At 36.8% G+C, this 21581-nt stretch overlaps 1 protein-coding gene across 3 annotated transcripts; it reads right to left on the bottom strand.

Moving 5' to 3' along the window:
• Positions 1-105: 105 nt before the first annotated feature.
• On the bottom strand, positions 106-21249 carry micall1a (MICAL-like 1a). 3 transcript variants are annotated; one of them, XM_084426097.1, is made up of 16 exons: positions 20664-21249; positions 19656-19704; positions 18717-18858; positions 11108-11208; positions 9862-9986; positions 9051-9604; positions 8898-8961; positions 6985-7376; positions 5605-5969; positions 3831-3965; positions 3600-3726; positions 3015-3105; positions 1503-1576; positions 1249-1363; positions 1035-1081; positions 106-946 (listed from the first exon to the last, which is right to left on the bottom strand). In XM_084426097.1, exons 1-16 carry the CDS (start codon positions 20804-20806, stop codon positions 828-830), a joined length of 2643 nt encoding a protein of 880 aa, XP_084282223.1. In that variant the 5' UTR covers positions 20807-21249; the 3' UTR covers positions 106-827. The 3 variants fall into 3 exon arrangements, with proteins under 3 accessions (XP_084282223.1, XP_084282225.1, XP_084282224.1); XM_084426099.1 differs by having other exon boundaries at positions 5605-5927; XM_084426098.1 differs by having other exon boundaries at positions 8898-8958.
• Positions 21250-21581: the final 332 nt, after the last annotated feature.

The following is a 21581-nucleotide window of genomic DNA, read 5'->3' as shown; positions in this document are numbered from 1 at the left end:
TTACAAACATATGTAGTTACATTTTATGGTGCAATGCTTAAATATTTAATACTGCGCAAATTGTAATTTTGTGCCTATTTACAACTAGGCTTTTTTTTTTTTATTAAGCACAGCTGGTGCAACCGGACACAGGCAGATAAAAATCATCGTTAATCGTCATTCTTAATCCCATACAAATAATCTCGACATGATATAATTTTCCCCAGCATTTATATAAACTGCAAGCTTAATAATTTCTGCTTTCATCTCAGCAAGACTTCTATAATTACTTATGAAAGGGCTGGATGGGGCCTGAAAAGTTTCTACAAATGTCAAACTACAAATAGTTTTTTTCACTCTTCATTGTGGAGAGAAATACAAGTAGCAGTACCTCTATGCAAAATATAAATATATAAAAACTCAGAGAATCAGATTAAATTGGGATTAAAAACTGTTGAGTTTCCTCTGACTGTTAAAATGAGTTTAAAAGAAGGATATGTGTGAAACTTTCCCAGGGTTATTTTGGACTCTCAATATCATCTCAATCACATGTCAATCACAGTCAGTATCAGCTTTCTGTAACTTCAAATTGTACAGATTATAGTAAGATTATATAGTGGCTGAACCTTTCAAGAGATAGTCATAAAACCTGTGATCAAGACTGTGTTCAGTTTTCACTCTTATATACCGCAGTAGTGTGGTAAATCAGTTCAGCTGCTACTACCTTAAATTTAACATAGGCCTAACTGGCTCTGTTTTATAGCAATGGAATCAAAAGCAATAATTAGACATAAGTAAATATTTTAGATACTTTTTTTTCTCTCTCTCTCCCTCAGTCAGTCCATTCTTCAACTGTTCTCTTTTCGGGGACTGTTGTCCTTTACTCCTTCATTCTTGGTGCTCAGTCTCTTCAAAACCTTCATGGGCTTAAATTTCCCTGCCTTCTTCTTCTGCTCACCATGAAAATCTGACAAAAAACAAAACAAAACAAAAATAGAAGAATCAATGCAAGATGTGGTGTAAAGTAAGTCAGATAAAAGTGAAATAACACTGACCTTTTTTCTTCAGCATAGCAGCTACTAGTTTGTCTTCCTCCTCCTCCCTAAATAAGAAATTACAAACTCCTCAAAAACAGCATGCAAGCTTGATACAAATAACAAAATAACCTTCTATTTCATATCAAATTTACAGAAAAACAGGTAAGAAAAAAATAGCACAGATACTTAAGCTTAGGTTCTGAATCAGAGTGCATGTGCATTGACCGATTACCTCTGTCTGTCCATATCTATGTTGTTAACAATCTGGTTCCTCTGCTCAATTATAGTGACAAGTTCTGCCATCAATTGTTTTTCCCTGTCTTTGTCTTCTGCCGTCCATTCTTTCTCTATCAGAGACATAAGCAGATGGGAGAGAGATAAAGGAGGGATAGAATAAAGAATGCAGTTGTTAGAAGAAAGGAGGAGGATTTGCTCACAAGAAAAGGTCAATCAGTAAATTCTCACTGTTTTTGTGTTGGTTCATACCTGGCTTGTTAAGTAAACATCTAAGCTCATATTCCACATCGGCCTGCCTCTCCTCCAGGTTCTGCTGCTTCGCTCTGAAATCCAGACAGTGATCAGACACAGATTTATTCTTCTTTCATATTTAACTTTAACCCAACCTCCATCTCCAAAAGGTGTTGCATATATTATTATTATATTTACAGCTCTATTGACAGGAACTTTGAGATTCTGGTTCTTAAACTGTGGGTTACAATGTGGCCGTGTTAAAATTATAAATTAAATTTTTTTATTAAACGTACATAAAATGGGAATATCAAGGTTAAAATTAAGGTGTGCATAAAAATGTGTAACATTTATAGAATAAAATCAGATTCAATTTCAGTGTTATCCTGCATTCTAATGTCTGTTTCACACTGTGAATAAATTGTTGTTTTGAGAGAGGGAAATTGAGAACAATTACAAACTTGATCGTCATGGAATCTTATGTACATGAGGATGAAGATCAAATTATGTCAAAATAGTACTTTTTTTAACGTCAAAATAGTAAATAAGTCACATAAATCTCCCAACCAGCAGTGTTGCTGCTTCAATCGTGTGCATTTCAGAGTCTTTTCGAGTCTGTTGACAGAGCTGCTGAGTTCAGCGTGCACCACGCAGTAAAAAAATTGGCTGAACACTTGGCTGAGCACAACTAAATGTGCACTGCCGGTTCTGGGATGCAACACGTGTGCTGTAATCTATTAATAAGGCAACCAAAAAGAAAACGCTCACTTACCGCTCCTGCACTGAGTGTGAAATAAGCCTTAAATGAAATGTCACTGAACAGACATCAGATACATTGCTAAATATACACTGAAAGCACATTTGAGAGCATTTTAGTTTTTAAATAGAAGACAGTCTCTTAGCTAAAGAAAATTAAATAATAGAGCTTAGTGCAAAAAGAATTTAACTCATGTGTTGAAACACAGAAAAAGATTCCAGAAAACTTTTTTTCCCACCCTTCTCTCTAGGTCTAGTTGTGTGCATTTGTAACGTTGTTAAATACATTTTCCAGCAAGTTTATTTTAGTGATATGCTTATTATTCAATTGTAAATGTAAGTTGGAGATTGTTTTGCATCATACATTTTCATACATAAGGGCAGCAACACACTGAAAAAGTTTAAGAACCACTGTGCAACAATATGTTAATATAGCATGTTGTTATTGATGTTGCAGCAGACTAAATGAATTAGAGATGCGCGGATGGGCTATTATTTCATCCGCAACCGCATCACAAAACTCAACATCCGTCCGCCATCCATCCGCACCAACGTTTTTGACCAATTTTCAAAACCGCACCCGCCCGCCATCCGCTGATTGGTGTATACGTAATATTTTTCATTTGTTTGGTTCAACCGCCCGCCACCCGCCCGAATTTAATTCAAATATTATTTTTCGTCACGTCATCCGCCCAATCCGCGGTTTGTCCGCGGAGTCCGCGGCTGTAACCGCCAACCGCGCATCTCTAAAATGAATGCCAATAGTGCACTTACGTGTAGACCAGTTCAGCCTCTCTCCGTACCAGTAGGTGTTTTTCATGAATTAGAGTAAACCAGTCAACAAGTAGATGTTCCTCCTGATCGTCTAAAATGACAAAACAACAGAAAATAAAATTAAAAATGGAGCCAGAAATGGGACAATTTGCTTAGAACAGATTGTATTTTAATGAAGATTAGCACAAGTTAGGAGTTCTTAGTCTGGGGCTCAGTCTCAGGATGATTAGCCTCTATAAACCACATGAACTGTCTGCTTCTCTCTTTAGATGATCTACTGTACAGGTAAGAAACCTTTAGATAACCTGGCTGAGTGCAGTTACAGTTCACTATATGAAAGATGGTAATGAGTGCACAGATAAAGAATTCAATAAAATGCCATTGATTATTTACTTTCAGTCAACTCTCTCAACTCGCAGGTGTATTGCAAATATAGGTAGATTCACCACATGTTAGGTTTTCAAATGCAATTTATAAGCGAGCCAAACTCTTAGGATGGAACACTACACAAACTCCACTGAGGACCGAGCCCCTCTGGGACACTGAAAAAGCTGGACAGCATTCTCTAGCATGTGGTTCTCTTACCATTTGAACATTCTCGTAAGCTCTTCTCCAGATCCACCCCTCTCCGCTCCAGTTCATCCAACCGTTTCTCCAGGTCACTCATCTCAACATGGATGTCTTCAACTGGGATATACTCGTCTGACTGAACCTACCAAATACGATGACAGGACAAGTATTTATACATTATATATGCCACAGTTATAGTTCCTTTCTTAAAATAGTCAAAACATAAGGATGTCTCTAGTGCCTCACTTTGCGTTTAATGAGAGGAAATCCATGTCCAGGAGCAGGAGGTCGTGCAGGACGGGGCCCTTTTGGGGGTCTGGATACAAAAGAGCTGACAGAAGTGGTCGTCTTCCGATTAAATGGATTCTCTTTACAAGTGCGCTGAAGATGACAGTGATGAGGGACCATGAAACAAAGATATTGAACAAAGAAATTAAGTAAGGAAAGCTCCTGGATTCAAGAGAATTTCAAAGATGTGAAAACTTGTGATGAAATCTGACACACACCTTTGTTTTCTCCACTGCCCCATTACTTATCAATGAAATATTTTTGACACTAAAAAGCAGTTACATTTTTCAGCTAATTTTAAAGTGTCATTACTGGCCAACACTTTAGCGAGTCACAACAAACAAAGGTAAATTACACTTCCTCTCTTAGCCACTGTATAAACATAAACTGCATAAAAACATGCCAAACGTGCGTTATTGTACCACTTTTGAAGCTTTTGATTGAGTAATAATGGTTTTATATGTTGGCATAAGAAAGTGGCTTTACACACAAGCTTTTTTGGGACAAAAAAATAAATAAAAAAATCTTGATGTAGTAACTGGTATAAGTGGAATAACTGATCATTTTAATTTATAATATGAGGGCTGCAACTAATGTTTATTTTGATAATTGATTAATCTGTTGAAAAATTGTTATACATTAAAAATATGTTTTAAATTAAAATATTGTAAACAATGTTATTCCACATCCTGCCCAATGCTGTCCTCCAAACAATGTGTAATATAATGTGTAATATAAAACCTATGTAAACAAATATAGTGAATAACTATGTAGTCTATGCTGTACATTATAAGAAAAAAAGGGGTTAAAATACAAACATTACACTCTGAAAACAACTAATTTCTTACTTTTTTAAATCAGAAATTACAACTAAATTAAAATGTTAATAAACAAAAGCACAAAGTGTTAACTTGTTAATTAATTATATTACATTCCCGGCCGGGCTATTCCAACAACAGTGCCTTTACTGTTACTGCTCTCATAAATATGAATACTCGTGTTAGATGTAGAATTAGAAAATTACACTTAATTTCTAACAAAAATATTTGAGCAAATTTAGTCCAAATTATTGTGCTCCTGACAGTTCTACTGTGCTCCGTCTATTTGCGCCCACCGACGCTTGTTCATTGAAGTCTGTAAAGTTTAACAAGACGCTTGTTGTCAATATGCAAAAATGGAAATACTCGCGGGATTTATAACATTTACAGATAAAATGTAAGATGGCATGTAGTCCTTCTTTACAAATCAACTCTCAACAAACTACTTGTCTGGCCTTAACAATTTATAATACAGAATTATTTATCGTGTCCGCATAGCCACGTGGTGACCCTGTACAGATAAAACTACAACGTTTAAATGTAAATTCTCATGTTTCAGACATCTTGGATCATGTACCTTTCCGGCAGCAGCTCACTCTATATCCTCTGCTATTTTCCATACGTGTTTTGTCCATAGAAATGGGTTATTTAAAATGGAAAGCAACGTGACTGGCTTTTTGAGCACAGCGTACAGACAGGACTAATCGATAATCAAACTCGTTATTATCGATAATAATCGATTTTATCGATTAGTTATCGCAGCCCTATATAATATAAAAATAGACAGTTAATTTAAACAGAACTGTATTCGTGATCAAGTACGCTATGCTGTGTTTTGTTTCAAAAACATAAAAAATGTCTCGATTGATTAAAAACTTTTGAACAGCAGTGTACGTCTTGACAGTAAATCTAACCTTGCCTGGAGTGCTGGGTGTCTGTGAAGAGGGTGAAAGTTTTAATCCTGCAGAGGGGCGGGATGGAGGTGGTCTCATACTGCGACTGGTTTGTGGGGTGGCGGGTGCTGAGCTGGTATTGGTAGGTGGTGGTGGCGGAGGTGAAAGGTTTGGAGAACAGTGAGGCTGAAGCTCAGTTGTTGGGGACAGGGCAGAAGTAGGAGTGTTGATTGATGGTTCAGATACACTCTTGGTGAACACATGGTCCTGTTGGTTAGCAGCAGGTTGCTGGGGGACAGCACTGTGGTCTGAGGAAGAGGAGGAAAGGCTCTCTGTGCTCGGAGCTAGAGAAGAAGCAGGAGAGGAAGTCTGAGATGAAGGAAAAGCTAAAGAACAGCAGGAAAGAGACAACCCAGAAAAATAAATATATGACAGAAAATACAGATGTGAGTAGTATCCTGTAACACAGTGGTTCTTAAATAGGGGCCAGAGCTCACAAAGGTCCTCAGTAAACTGGACAGAAGTATTTTTTCAAATTAATAATTATTAGAAGTATATTAAAATATTCTAACTCTAAATTGAAATGCTATATTTCTGTGGGCTGCAATATAACACTAGTGTGACTTGCATGAAAACTGCATTAAAATATTTCCTATTTTTACCCCTCAATAACTATTGTTTTTATCGAAGAACATTTTTTTCAGGAATCACTAAATGAATAGTAGTTGGGTTAATTTTAATTTATATTTACTACCGGTTTCTGTTAAGGGGATAGTTCACCCACAAATTTAAATTCTGTCATCATTTACTCACCATCAAGTTGTTTCAAACTTGTATGAATTTAATATGGCTAACCAAATAGTAGATGGGACCCATTGACTATGGAAGTCAATGGGTCCCATCTACTATTTGGTTAGCCATATTCTTCAAATATATCTTCTTTTATTTTCAGCAGAAGAAAGAAATTCATACAAGTTTGAAACAACTTGAGGGTGAGTAAATGATTGCAGAATTTTCATTTTTGGGTGACTTATGCCTTAAAAAAAAAAAAAAAAGTATATATATATATACACACACATGTGTAAAGCTTTGTCATACTTAAAGCAAAAATAGCATAAGCCTATTTTGGGGAACCACTGTCCTAACATCACCTGACAATGATAATCATGGCAAAGTGTATATATATCTAAATTTTTTTTTTTTTTTTAACAAGTAGCTTTGTCATACTTAAAGCAGAAATAGCATACGCCTATTTTTGGGAAAACGGGGAACCACTGTCATAACATCACCTGACTATGACAAGCATGGCAAAGTGTTTAGTTTAGTAGACATTGATACAATTAAAATGCAGTCTTCCCCGTAAAGCAAAATGTATGGTGTCAGACACTGTTAACAACTAACCTGATGTAGAAGAATTTGGAGCTCTGGGTGCTGGTCGCTTCTTTCTTCTGACACTTACGGGACTTTCTGAAGGGGCAGGACTTTGTCTTTTTGTGTCCCCACCTGCGGCTTCAGCAGCCTGAGTGATGCCATACCAGGGATGACTAGCCACTACAGGACCAGGGGGATCTTCAGGACCCGTTTCTGGCTCATCTTCCTTCTCATTATCAAAGGGATTTGGAGGAGTGGATGGTCTGGATCCCTCCTCCTTTCGAGAAGGAGATGAACCAGTGCAGGGAGGTAGGGCTATACCTGTGGGTGGGCGAGGTGCTGGTTTCCTCTTTGTTTCTGATTGCACCAGTGCCAGCCAGGGTGGGTTTATTGGTTTTGGAGTGTCACTTGCCTTGCTAGAGCTGGGAAAGGAATGCATTACAACCACTGAATGAAAATCACTCAGGATATCAGAAAGTTCTTTTAATGTTTCTGAAAGAAGACTATAATGCTCTCCAATGCTGCATTTATTTGATCAAACAAACAGTAAAAACAGTAATATTGTGAAATATTACAATTTAAAATATGTACTTATTTTAGTAGTTTTAATATATTTTAAAATATAATTCATTCCTGTGATGGCACAGCTGAATTTTTTAACATCATTACTCCAGTCTTCAGTGTTACATGATCCTTCAGAAATTATTCTAATACACTGATTTAGTGCTCAAGAAACATTTCTTATTAATATCAATGGTGAAAACATTGCTAAATATTTTTGTGGAAACTGTGATGCACTGCCATTCAAAATTGTAGAGATAAGTAAGATTTAAAATAGAAAGAAAGAAATTAATACTTTTATTCAGCAAGGATGCATTACATTGATCAAATGTGACAGTAAAGACATTCACATGATTTCTATTTAAAATATGTGATTGAGACCCACGCGGTCACAAGGAGAATCACACCAGGCATCCATTTAAAGGTTGTTCCAAAAGAAGTTTAATACTTTGAAGGCAAGAAAGTGCACAAAAACTAGCACCAACTTCTCTCACTAACTGTTGGAGACCAAAGTTTCTTATGCTCAAGCAGCAATAACACCCTTTGCATTAAGCTCCAATTCACTCTCTGTTCCCCCTACCTTCACTACCTCACACCCGTAAATGCATAATTTTCCCGCCTTTAGTTAATTGGAACATACCATTTTCTGTAAAACTAACTCTTGTCTCGCTATACATTTCAGCACGTTCCCTCAATGATAGTTAAGACAAAGAGTTTAAAAACAATCAAAAAATACAACATACAGGCAAGAGAAAAACAAATATTGTCATTTGCACAATTGATATTTCCTAAATTAGTTCAAATTAGCATTTGTGTGCACATACCTAGAGGTTAGGCCCACTCTTTGAACAACAGGAAATAAAACAGTAAAATCCCACATGAACAATTATAACATGCATGATATAAAGAACAATAAGGACACAATGGGATGGAGAAGCAACACTGGCTCTCCATCACAAAATATATTTTTATTTTTATTTTCTATTCATCAAAGAATCCCGAAAAAAATGATTTCCACAGTTTCCACAAATATATGAATCAGCAAAACTCTTTTCCACATTGACAATAAGAGGAACCATTATTAATAACTGAGCACCATATCAGCATATTAGAGTCATTTCATAGTAATGATTCAAGTAATGATTTCTGAAAATTCAGCTTTGCAATCAAAGTAATAAGTTAATTACATTTTAAAATGTATTAAATTAGAAAATATTTATTTTAAATTGTAATAATGTTTCACAATATTACTGTCTTTCCTGTATTTTTGATGAAACTTACTTTTCGACCAGTAGTGTACATGAAATGGAAACGAAATCTGAACAACAAACAAAGACACAAGTGCATAATAAGAGCAGAGGAGATGTCAGGAATTATCTTACCGAACAGGTGAGTGCAATCTTTCTTTTGGCACAGGAACTTGAGGAATTGGAGTGTCAGCATCTTCTAGAGCCACAATTAACAGATAGATAAAAACATTTTACACATGCAAAGCACGTAAATAACTTTATTTTATGTTAGACATTTTTGCTCACCATTGACAGTAGGACTTTCAGAGGGTCTGGGTGGGCGTAGCCTCGGGATAGGGCGAGGAGCAGGGGTGGGCTCAAATACCCGTCTAGGCGCTGGTACTGGTCGACCCTCTGCTGCTGTACCCTTCACTTTGGTCGTTGGCCCATCGCCATTGGCCACATTAGCGGATAGCTTTTGGTCTTCTTGTTGTGTGTCCTGATCCTCCTCTTCAGATTCATCAAAAGGATTTGGTGGACTAGCAGAACGAGGTTCTATCTCGACATTTGACCTGCTATCTGGCTGCTCTCTTACTGCTTCTTCTATTTCACTTATTTCTTTTTCTTCTCTCACTGGGGTGATCTCAACATCGCTGTGTGATGCTTTAGATTCTAAACTCTTACTGTGTGGATCTTTTGGGCTTGTTGAGGTTAATGTGACTAGTCGATTACTTATATCTGAATGACCATTCTTATTGGTGGAGACAGATCTAGTGAAGTGGTGAGTGCAAACTAATGATCCAGGATCTTCTGTGAACTTGTAAGAACCAGGCAGTAAAGTTCTGCTGCATTCCCTACATCTGAAACGAAAGCAGAAATTCTCACTCAAAAAAGTGATGACAGCAGAGGGAATAATGTTTTTTTTTCACTCTAAGCTTTAAATCCATAATTCATGTTTGTTCCAAAAATGCAAATTCAGAACATTATTCTGAGATGAAATCTGGACGGCATTACACCAATAGACAAAAAAGAAACAAAAGAAACAACTTTTCATTGATAGATATTATGAGATATTATATTAGACTGCAGATATTATGCTAGGTAGTCCGCCAGTCACCTGAAGCAGTTCCGATGATAAAGTTTTCCATCAACGAGGATTCTCTGAACCAGGTGAACATGCTTCCCACAGACGGAACAGGTGCTGCTCAGAGTACTGCGTTTTGATTGGCTATCTGCACCCGACTGCGCAGCACCAAGGACCAGGACCAGGACGGAAGATGGAAAGGTAGGAGAGGTAGGTAAAATCCATTGATGTTCATTTGAGACCATATTGCATATTTCTGTCCACTTTGTTAATACATTGTACTATATTAATATGTATATAGAACCAACAAAATACATTTTGGTATTATAAAATTGGTACAAATTGTCTCATTGTCTCAATGTAAAACTAAGTTTTACTTTGAAAACACAGGATGACAATAACAGATGCTTATCTCAAACTGATGAGATGAATTTACTGACCAACCTATTTTACTGGCTAGGAACTTGGTCAAAGACGGACAGAGAAGATAAAGAATAAAAAAAAGAGGCAAGTTAGTGGCCAAAAGTGATGTCCAGCCTAGGAAAATTGACATCTCCTTTTAATCAAATATCATTGAAAAATTGTTACAGAATTTGTAAGCATACTGCGCAGTTGTGCTTGGAGTGATGGAGTCAATTGTTTTATTTGTGATAACGCAATGAGACATGCCAAATTGTGTGAACATATTTTTTTGCCATGCTGTCATACAAAGAAGTTATGAACATATACAAAAACAAGAGAGAACAAACAAAATGTTAATAACTGATTATGTTGTCTAAAATTAATGTTCTGTTCTTCCATAAAATGTAAAATATAAAAAAAAAATTATGAGGAAAATATTTTTTGTTTTAATCTAACTTGTAGAGTCACTAAAAACAATATACTGTATATCCTGTCTGGACATCACTTTTGGCCACAACTGTATAAGGTGGACAGATGACCCCTTTCTGGAAAAGCAAAATTAGATTTGGTCCCCTTTAACTCGTACAGCTCACCAATATCTACCAAAAATCAAATACATAATTTAGCTCTGGCGGCTGATTTGCCAACTTTTTGCTCTGAATACATGGAATCAGGCCAAACTGGATCTCATTGCTCAGATTACATCTTGTGTTGTAATGACAAATTCCACTCCACTCATGCTTCAACAGCAAATTTTAGGATAATTTGTCTGTGCACATAGTGTTGTTGGGTCTACAGCTACCCAGGGAATCAGATTTTAAAAAGAAACAGAACAAGAAAAGGTCTGTTTTAAAAAAAACAAAGCTGTCTTCTTTACCTCAGTCTGAGTGTCACAGTCCTCCAGAGGAGCAAATGGCCTCTTTATGGCTGGTTTAATGCGGCCAGGACCACCAGGGCTTTTTATGCATGTGGGGGCAGCTAAATAGAGGATAAAAACAGGTTATTCAGTAGCATGTGTCCAGCATTTTTTCTACATAAAAGTACTAATGTAATGAAAATACAACTCAAGTTCATCCACCTAGACATAAAATCTGTGCAGCATGGATGAGTTATTTGTGCAAACAGCAAAGCTGGTTTGTTTGCACCACCAAATGTTTAGTGTGGCGTAACAAATTCCAACCACGCCATGCTAAACGATCAGAAAATTCTTATTCAATACAATCAGGGTGGGGAATTTTTTGTCCAACAGACACAGTAGGTGGTGAAGAATGCAACATTTTATCAGGCCAATTTTTTTCCCAGCATAAAAATCACTATATAAATGTGTGTGTGTGTGTGTGTGTTAAAAAAGACATTAAATGTATATATACATATACAAAACTTTCTGTTTTTCATTGTCCAAGTGGCCTTGGATCTCTTTTTTGTGCACTTTGAAACTTATAAGGTCCCCTTTCCATTTATGCTCTTTAATGCAATGTGAGACTGCTTAAATGAAGTAAGTGTGACAATACCTCAGACGGTCACTTGAAATTTCAGTCACACTGTCTGTGACATCACATCCACTTGTTGCATACAGAAATGTTGCAGAAAACACTGTAGTTAGTTCACGTCTGTGACGTGACTAAGATATGTGGTATCTATCTACAGAGGGTTTGGTTGTGTTGAAGTTTGTAATCTTAAACTCTTAAATATCAAGAGTTGGGCAAACTTGTAGCAAACTTTTCAAATTCATAAATCCCATGACACTACAGAGGATAAGTGGTTTGGAGAGTGGAAGGATTGAAGTAAAATGGACATTATAACTGAAATATGCCCCAGTTTACCATTAACGCTAAATCATGTTGATTGGCTCATAAGAGTCATTTGTATGTGAATGAAACTACACACTGGATGTGCTGAAAATATATGATTCACTAAAAAGTATCAATACAATAAAGTAATTTGTTGTCCTGTATGTTAAGGGGCTTTCTAGGAAATAGCCACCAGTGTGTTTCCCTAAGAACTAAATGCCATTTTCCTGGTTGCATTCACAAGGCCAGTAGGAATTCTGAAGTGACGTATATGACTATATGTGTCTTTGAGTCTGTAAAAAAGTCAACAAACTGAAAACAAGTAATAAAAACTCAGTGAGTGTTTTAGCCCAATTTTCTGACGTCATGGGATCACAACACTAAGAGATAGTAATCTTTTCCTGGATTTGTTTTGTGCGTTCCCGAGATTAGACCTTCCTTAACATAATGCCGAAAACCCGAAGTCTCTAGGTGGTCTGGTTGAGGAGTAGATAGAAGTGCAAGATTGGTGCGCACAGACAGAACAGAAATCATGAGTTAACAATCGCAATTTTGTCCGGTGGAAAATTGCGCTAAAAATAAAACCAACTTTTTTTGAGGTATTGTAATCTTGTTAAAATGGATTTCATACAATTGGTATCGGAAAAAGTATCGTTCAGGAACCGATATCAAAGTTAAGGTTATCGGTAGTTGTAATACCGAGCCCTATTCACATGCATTCAGCCAATCAGTATACACTTATAGTCCAGGCGTTTTAGGAAAAAAGGGTGAACAAATTCAACAACAGAATCAAACTCAACTGATTTTGTATCCTCCATATGTCCTGAGTAAGGAAAAAAAAGCCCCGAAGAATCCCATTAGGGGAAAGTTCCAAAAAAGACCCAAATATATCCTATTCATACGCCTATTCATTATTTTTCTCACATGAATAGGGTAAAAACATTAACCTTTAGATATCACCATGAAAATTACTGAGCTGATTACTTATATCAAGACAAACAAAAAATGTATTACAAGTTTTTTTAAATAGTTTGTTAACATGGACAAACGGTGCATAATCTAATTACAGATGTGCTAATTTGCATAAATACCACAACAGATCTAAACACTGGGTCTAGCCAGGTGAAAATGTCTTGTTGAATCTTGTTGACACATAACAGTAAAAGACTAAATGTTAAGGTCTGAATGGAACCCATTTAGGCTACCCATGAGCATTAATACACAGAGGCAGGAAGAAGTACTTTAAACCAGCCTTTATTAATTTTTAAGAGACTGGGTTTGGGGCTGGGTCCGTGGGACTGTTTCTGGGGGACGAGTCTGAGGCAAGAACAGGAGACAATGGTAAGGAGAATGCAGAAGACAAAAGGCAAATAAAATAAAAAGTAAATCCCCAGAAACAGTCCCATGGACCCAGCCCCAAACCCCATCTCTGCAATAATAGTCAATAAAGGCTGGTTTAAAGTACTTCTTCCTGCCTCTTTGTATTGATGTTCATGTGTAGCCTAAATGGGTTCCATTCAGACCTTAAATGACGCGCGTGATCATAGGTACTAAACCTATGCGCGTGAACTCGACAATCGATTACTATGGCCTTCCACCGAAAACAGGATGTAAACAAAGGTATGAGCGCTGGCTGAATTAACTTCATTTTTATTAATATCTCTAACATCTACTGCAGTCAGATCCACCCGTGTTCACTCGGAAGGAATCACTCACATTTTCTGTGCACTTGTAATGACACTTAAAGGATGTTAAGAGGCTAAAAAGCAGGCTTACTACTTGCCCCATTGAAGTCAATAGGGTGCAAATTTTAAAAATAGAATAACTCGGTGTAGGCAACACCGATTTTTGTCGTTGTTCTCTGTATTGACAGCACTCCAAATGTACAAAAAAATGAGCTCAATGTTAAAATTGACCGGAGTTCTCCTTTAATATTAAGTATTTTACTGTTATTTGTCAACAAGATTCAACAAGACATTTTCACCTGGCTAGACCCAATGTTTAGTTCTGTTGTGGTATTTATGCAAATTAGCACATCTGTAATTAGATTATGCACCGTTTGTCCATGTTAACAAACTATTTAAAAAAACTTGTAATACATTTTTTGTTTGTCTTGATATAAGTAATCAGCTCAGTAATTTTCATGGTGATATCTAAAGGTTAATGTTTTTACCCTATTCATGTGAGAAAAATAATGAATAGGCGTATGAATAGAATATATTTGGGTCTTTTTCGGAACTTTCCCCTAATGGGATTCTTCGGGGCTTTTTTTTCCTTACTCAGGACATATGGAGGATACAAAATCAGTTGAGTTTGATTCTGTTGCAATTTGTTCACAGTTGACCCCCATTTTGGCTTAAAACGCCTGGACTATTATGTCACTGGTTGTTCCTATCGTTCTGGGTTAGACCCTACTCTGAAGTAGGAGCTAATTTAGTTCCCCCAAAAGGCGTTCCTAGAATTAAAATCGTTCCCAGTTCCAGTGGTGCAAACACGCCAAAAACAGGTACTTCCACCATTAGTTCTAAGAACTATGAAAAGGTTCCTCCGGTGCGAAAGCCACTTTTATGTTGCATGCAGCTGGCAAGGAGAAGTTTTTAATCTGGTCAAATTCAATTGTGACAAAATATGAACTTTATTTTAAATGTATAATTTAAAATATGGCAAACTTTTAATTTTATTTTGCATAACACTTCTTCAAGCGACACAGTGTTATGTTATAGAGGCTATGCGCGTGACGTCACCGTCGGCCGGAGTGACTGCGGTCACGCCCACTAAGTGGCAAAAAGACAGCGTGAATGTCACGAACAACACATCTAAAACGGGAAAGAGCTTTGAGATTGACTGTACAACTACATTTTAACAAGTAATCTGAGGTATATTTTTACAGACTGCCAAAAGTTACAGAACAAAGAAGCAAATGAAGCGCTGCAATTCACAGAAACAACTGGACTGGATTTGCAGTTAACATTTTTGTATCAATATGCTGAATTTAGGGGTAAAATCATATCCTATATATTGTATTGTTATATATTGTATTGACAACTCATCAATTAAATATTTACCATTGTCTATTCTGCATAATTGGACGTTTTTAAATAAACACTGACAAAAAACTATACAGGTTTTAGGGCTGGTGATCACCCAGATTTAGACCTACCTATATTGTATTTATATAAATCGTTCACAGGCAAACTTGCTGTAGGTATTTCCCCGACGTCGAAATCATGCACATAAATGTCAGGAAACACGAATCCTGGCTGCATGTCAATATCCATGGATCATTGGATCTTTGGTAAGCTACAAGGAACACTATATCGAGTCCAACCTTTAGTTTAAACTGACAATCGTTTGTTTTACTTGCGATTTCGCAGTTTCCCCTATTAAATCCAGTCACGCAGAGTCTCTTTTGCCACTCAATCCGGCTGAGGGGGGCGTGTTCCGGTGGGAAAGTGACGTCAGTGCATACCCTCTATAGTGTTATGCAGATAATAGTCTACTAACCTCATCCCTAAACCTAACTACTTCTCAACAATATAAATTGTTTTGATAACAATTGATATATATATATATGTATATGTATGATTATTACTGTACATTTAGCTGCCTGTTACTTGTATATTGTTGAGAAGTGGTTAGGTTTAGGGTTGTCCAAACCAGTTCAGCGGTTCATCGCCCTGCAGCCGATTCTAAAGATTTCATTGGTCATGTCAATTACTGTACTGACTGCCTACACCAAACACTGATCCCTAAACCTACCCATCACTGTAACCTTAAAGGGATACTCCACTTTTTTTTGTGTGAAAAAAGCGCCTGAAAATAGGTCCAGTGTTTCCCCTACAATGTATTAAGTAGCGGCGCAGCGCCGCCGCTGGATTTTCAGCGCCGCTGCAAAATATTCACATGATCAGTAATATCACGAGTCACGACATTCACTTACACGCGTTGTCATAAGGGGCCGTTCACATGCAAATATTTCAAATATGGGCGCGCGGAAAGCGCACTCATAATAGAAGCGACGCGGCGACAGACGCCACGGGAGAGTGAGCAAGCGTTTGTGGAAAGGAGAGAGCGGTACGAACTTTTCTCCGTTGAAGTCTATGGGGTCGCTCTGTCTATGGAAAATATGCCGTCCCGCCCTTCCGTGTTCGGCGATCAGGTTTCATTCTCACGCAGCTTGTTTAGTAACTTAACGTGCGGGTCTTTTCCGCTCCGTGTTTGCGCCGCGCTCTCCGTTCCGTGTGTGTGTGAGTGTGTGTCGGCGCACTGCGCTCTCTGCTCAAAGTTCCGCTCTGTGTTTGCGCTGCGCGTTCTGCTCCCTAACGGCCCAAAACGCTCCAATCATGTAGGCTACCGATCACGCACTGGAAAAGCAAAGTCCGCTCAAATAACGTGAAACTTCTCAGTAGTAGACTTCTGTTTGCTGGGCAACAATGGTAAAATGATCTGCTCTGATCACATGCTCTGGTAATAATTGAGCTTTGTATGACTATACTTTATTTTGATAATTAGTCAAAAAATAAATCTGTTAAATCTGAGTATGTTGCATAGAACTGAATGAAGAATAATATACTGATGTTTTATATTTTAATATAGGGCTATTTTCTGTCCAATTTGTGTGGACATTTTTCTTTTTTCCCCCTTTTTTTGTGTGTTGTTTAATTTAATTAGTGATTCTATATTTAAATATTGATGATTACAAGTTTGGGGGAAATGCGATTAATTGCGATTAATCACAGCAAATTGTCTTTCTTACATTTGAGCCCCTGCCCCTGATGAACTCTTTGCACGTCCCTGGAGGTTAGTGAAGTAAAATAGGCTATGCAAGCTAGTCACCTTTTAAACTAATGAAAAGTTTCATTTGGATTTTAATGTTCAAAATATCTACAGGATAAAATAAATGAAAGTACTGGTTACATGATGATGTATCTAAGTGCGAAAGTGTGTTACAGAAAAAAAGATCAGTAGTGCAGATGAGGGAGGAAAGAGTTTCATTTTTCCACTATAAATTTCTACCTTACATCTGAAAATTAACACAAAAGAAAAACATGAATAATCCTGTCCTAATCCTGTTTGTGACCAGTTCAAGTTACATGCTGCAATAATCATGCCTTCAGTTGATGGTATGTCAAATTTGTATGTCTCAAAATGTCCATTTCTATCCACAAATCTTGCCAGAAGTCATGGTTTAAGGGGTTATTAAAAAAAAAAAAAAAAAAAAACTTGCACCCCCGGACCCCGGACCCCGGACACCCCCCCCCCCCCCCCCCCACCTCCGACACGTAACAGCACCGCTGCTGGAAAAATTTATAGGGGAAACACTGAGGTCTAATAGGTTAGACAAACTTAGTCCCGGTCACGTTGGAAGTTACAAAGCTGGGGACTATTTTCAGGTGCTGCGTCATATCATTACGCCTGCTGGACTCATGGTACGGCAGAAAAGTTTCTTGATTATTACGAAGGAATGAGAGTACAGTTCCTAGCCATATCAGCCTAGAAAATCGCAACTTTACATTTTCTGTCGGTCTTAGTACACGATGTAACTACAGAAGAGTCAAGTTTTAAATAGGAAAAATATCGAAACTCTTTGGTCATTTTTTTGAGAGAGATGCTAATGGTCTTGTCCAATTCAATGATCTATGCTAAGCTATGCTAAAAGTGGTACCGCCAGACCCGGAGATCGGCTGAATGGATTCGAAAACGGTAAAACTCAACTGTTTAACTCTGGGGGAGTTGTAAAATGAGCCTATTTCCAAAAAAAGTGGAGTATCCCTTTAACCAATTCAATTAGCTGCAGGGCTGGATTTCCGCTGGAACTTTCCGAATTGAACTGGTTTGGGAAGAAAAAATAAATCACACTTAGGGGTGAGATTAGCAGACTTTTATCTACATAACAGTATAATGTACACAGGGCTTGACATTAACTTTTTTAGTTACTAGCCACTCAGAATTTTTACTGGCCACAATTTTGACATCGATATCATGGGGTATCATACAGATATTTTTAATATTATCTCATAATCTGGCAGCAGGTATATTAGGCTGCAATCACTTTAAGACCTGACACATGGATCCATTATACTGTTACACATGCATTTTCTTTCCCAACTTTTTATGTTCACTTAAAACATAACTGACTGTTTACATGAATACTCGCCGAGACCGGGATTTTGACATTATTTTTTGTGTATTTGACTGTAAACAAGAACTCAATTTAGTACTGAGATGCGGCTTTATGTGCGCGCACTTTGGGTTTGAGGTTTGTGTGTCAGCTCGCTGTTGAAGACTGCCACTGCTGAAATCCACCCGCATTTGACGGGTTGGCGGGTGTTAATGTCAAGCCCTGAATGTACATATTAGTAACGTTACTGTAATATGTAATGTAAAATTATTGTGGCTTTATTATGGTTGGTCAAATTTAAAATGTACCCTAAAATATCATTTCATGATGACAAACTTATACCCTACCACTTAATTGCATGATGATGCAATTCCCATGTGGTTTCTCATTAAAAGCAGTAGGTTTACTTGTGGCAACATTCAATAACTGCCCTAATAAAAAATGCCATTTTCACTGTCTGTTTAGAGACGCACAGAGCACTTGGACATGCGTTTGTCTCTCCGGGCGCATGCTTGTGGGTGTAAAAAAATTTTTGGGGTATAAATCAGCATATCTATATGGTGTTCAATACTCACTGTGAGATTTGTTGGTGAAGTAGTTATAATACTGAGATACATAGGTGATGATGCTTAATCTATCAGGCACTCTCATGGACACCATGTCTTCTGGATCTAGCAGGGCTGGAATACCCAACTCACTCTCAGCAACCTCAAATGCCTTTGAAAAAAAAGAAAAAAAAAAGAGAAAGGTTGCATAACAGCAGAGAATGAACCACCAAAAACAGCACAAAAAACCTTCATTATATGACACATACTGTCATACTAAATACACGTAATACAGTAATAAAAATACAGCTGGGCTAAAAATAAAATAAAATAAACGTTTTCAAAGCCATACACCAGTCCTAAATGTCTTGTTTTAGGAGTAATTCGCTTGTTTTGTCCATAATGATGTTGTCCGTTAGCTTAGAAAGCTTTTCAGAATAGCAGATCACAGCTTTGTGATCAAAATGCTATTTAAACAATTGTAACAACCACATGACATGTTATAACAAAACACTTAACAACCAATATCTACACTAGCTGTCAGTATCTGGTTCTACAGTTTACGGTTACCTATAGTCAAAGTCGACTTACATTTAAAATGTTTTTATGAACAATTTATTTAAAAACACTTTAAGGAAAATGCATTTACGCAGTAAAAAAAAGACAACTGTATAAAAAAAAGGGTTTTAGTATAGCATTGTAACATGTACACATTTACATCACTGTTTATGCAGTCACAATGGGCTAAAAAGTTAGCATTACTCGGTCATATGACTGACACAAATATAGTTGCTTTGCTGCAACCACTTCCTCTTTCTAGAGCCGTAATAAAAAAAAAACTAAAACACAATTTAAGAATTGTCAACAGCTAGCGGTTTATTCTGCATAATTATTTATATCAACAGCATAAGTCATAATTATTATAGCCTCCCCATCTCGTTTTTGGTCAGCTGTTTGTGTAATACTCACCAGATGATTGTTCTCAAAGACATTTTCTTTTGAGAGGGAGTCAAAATCTCTAGGGGACAGAAAAATGGTTTAGCAAGTGCAAAGTCACGAATCACAAACATCCCAATGAGTATTAAAAATATACAGGAATAGATGATAATTGGCTTTTTTGTGTGTGTGTGACATGTTAATGTTCTTGTCTAAAAGCTATTTTTGCAGATAAAAGCTGATTTTGTCAGCATTTAGAATTACACTAGAATACAAATAAAACAAAACTCAAATTTTTGAACTTCACATACAATTTACTTGTGATGTGTAAATGTAATCTCTCTTTTAAAACCTGTGTGGTTGGGACACAAATCATGACACTTTAAATAACCTAATAACATTCTCCATTCCTCAATATTTTTGGTTTTGTATGAATTATTTTGTATTTATCTGCTGCTATGTCTTGGAGGTGAAATAACATTTAACAATACTAATTAAATTATGTTAAGCTTTTATTATACATTTTAAATTAACACTAAAGTTTTTTTTTTTTTTTACTAATAAACCTGTATGTTCTCATCATAACAAGTAATCATTCCACTCTATGACTTGGATTAAATCATTGGAGTTCATTTTACTTCACTGTTTTAATTTGAATTAATTTTACACAACAAATGCACCCCAATGAATTTCACTGGATGCATACAAACAACTAACACATTGTTCATATATTTTTTTCTTTCAGAAGAAAGAAAATGGAACGGCATTAGGGTTTATAAATGATGACAAAATTTCAAGTTTGGTTGAACTATTCCTATTGTGAACCAGACAGCTTGTCACTTCCTGTTTATTTCAAGTCACACCTAACAATAGCACAATACAAGCTACATTTTCAAAAAGCATGCAAGGAAACAACGTTTCCATCTGTTAAAGATGCCCTGACTTATTTAAGATGATGACATTTCAGGAGGTACGTTATGTCATATTCAGAGAAGTGGAAAATACAAACAAATGAAAAAATGAAGTGTCAAAGATGCTCACATGAGATCAGGTCTGTTTCTATGGATAATGGCACAGAAGGCCAGTCCATCTCTGAAGGATGAAGACATGTTTGTAATATTCACATTATTGTAACTTTCACACTGGTTCCTGCACCAGTCCTGCAAAGCTTTTAGAGAGCCCATGGTCGAGATTCAATCCCAAATCCACACTTATTGCCTGATCCGGATCTTGAAATACAAATGAAGACCTAAGAGTTCATGAGAAACCCCTTTCCACATGTCTCTATACGGTGCAGTTAGATCCGGCTGTCTGAAATCTCTCCGATTCCATTCGATCAAAGTAAGCAGTATGGACAACGATAAGTAGAGCCTTGACCGGGCTGTCTTTAATCCAAAAAATCAACACGAATGGAGTCAACTCCAACAACTTGAGTTATAGGCTTGACTGTCCGTCTTTCAAAATGAGAAAGCAATGATACTTCGGCGTTCAATTTAAAAAAAGATACAAAGTCAGAAAGCAGGATAAAGTAGGCCGAACCCCTAACAGTTAAATACTCTTTTAGGCGTAACGTGTACTGACGAATTTGGTGTACAGACTGCTCAGACAGACAGAGGCGTTCAGACTCATATGCCAAGATATTTATTGTCAAAATAAAAGTCACGTCCGATTTGGTACAAATTACAAAACAAACCTTACCAAACGATTTTATTTATTTGTCTTGTCTGGCTTGATGGGTCTTTCTATCATATTCTTATTTACGTAGCAGCAATAAAATAATATAATCGTTTTATTTTAAAATGATAGTCTATCAAAAACGAATTCTGATTTTTTTTTTACGTGTTTAAAACTGTGATGGTAAACAAATTGTGAAATAAGCTAAATAATAATAATAATATATATATATATATATATATAATATTTCCATGACATCCATCATCCCCCCTAGTCTCACGTAGT

This window comes from Rutilus rutilus (genome assembly GCF_951802725.1).
Source record: "Rutilus rutilus genome assembly, chromosome: 12".
NCBI lineage: Eukaryota > Metazoa > Chordata > Actinopteri > Cypriniformes > Leuciscidae > Rutilus > Rutilus rutilus.
Note: the sequence above shows the minus strand (reverse complement) of the source record. Positions and strands in the feature narration are given on the sequence as shown.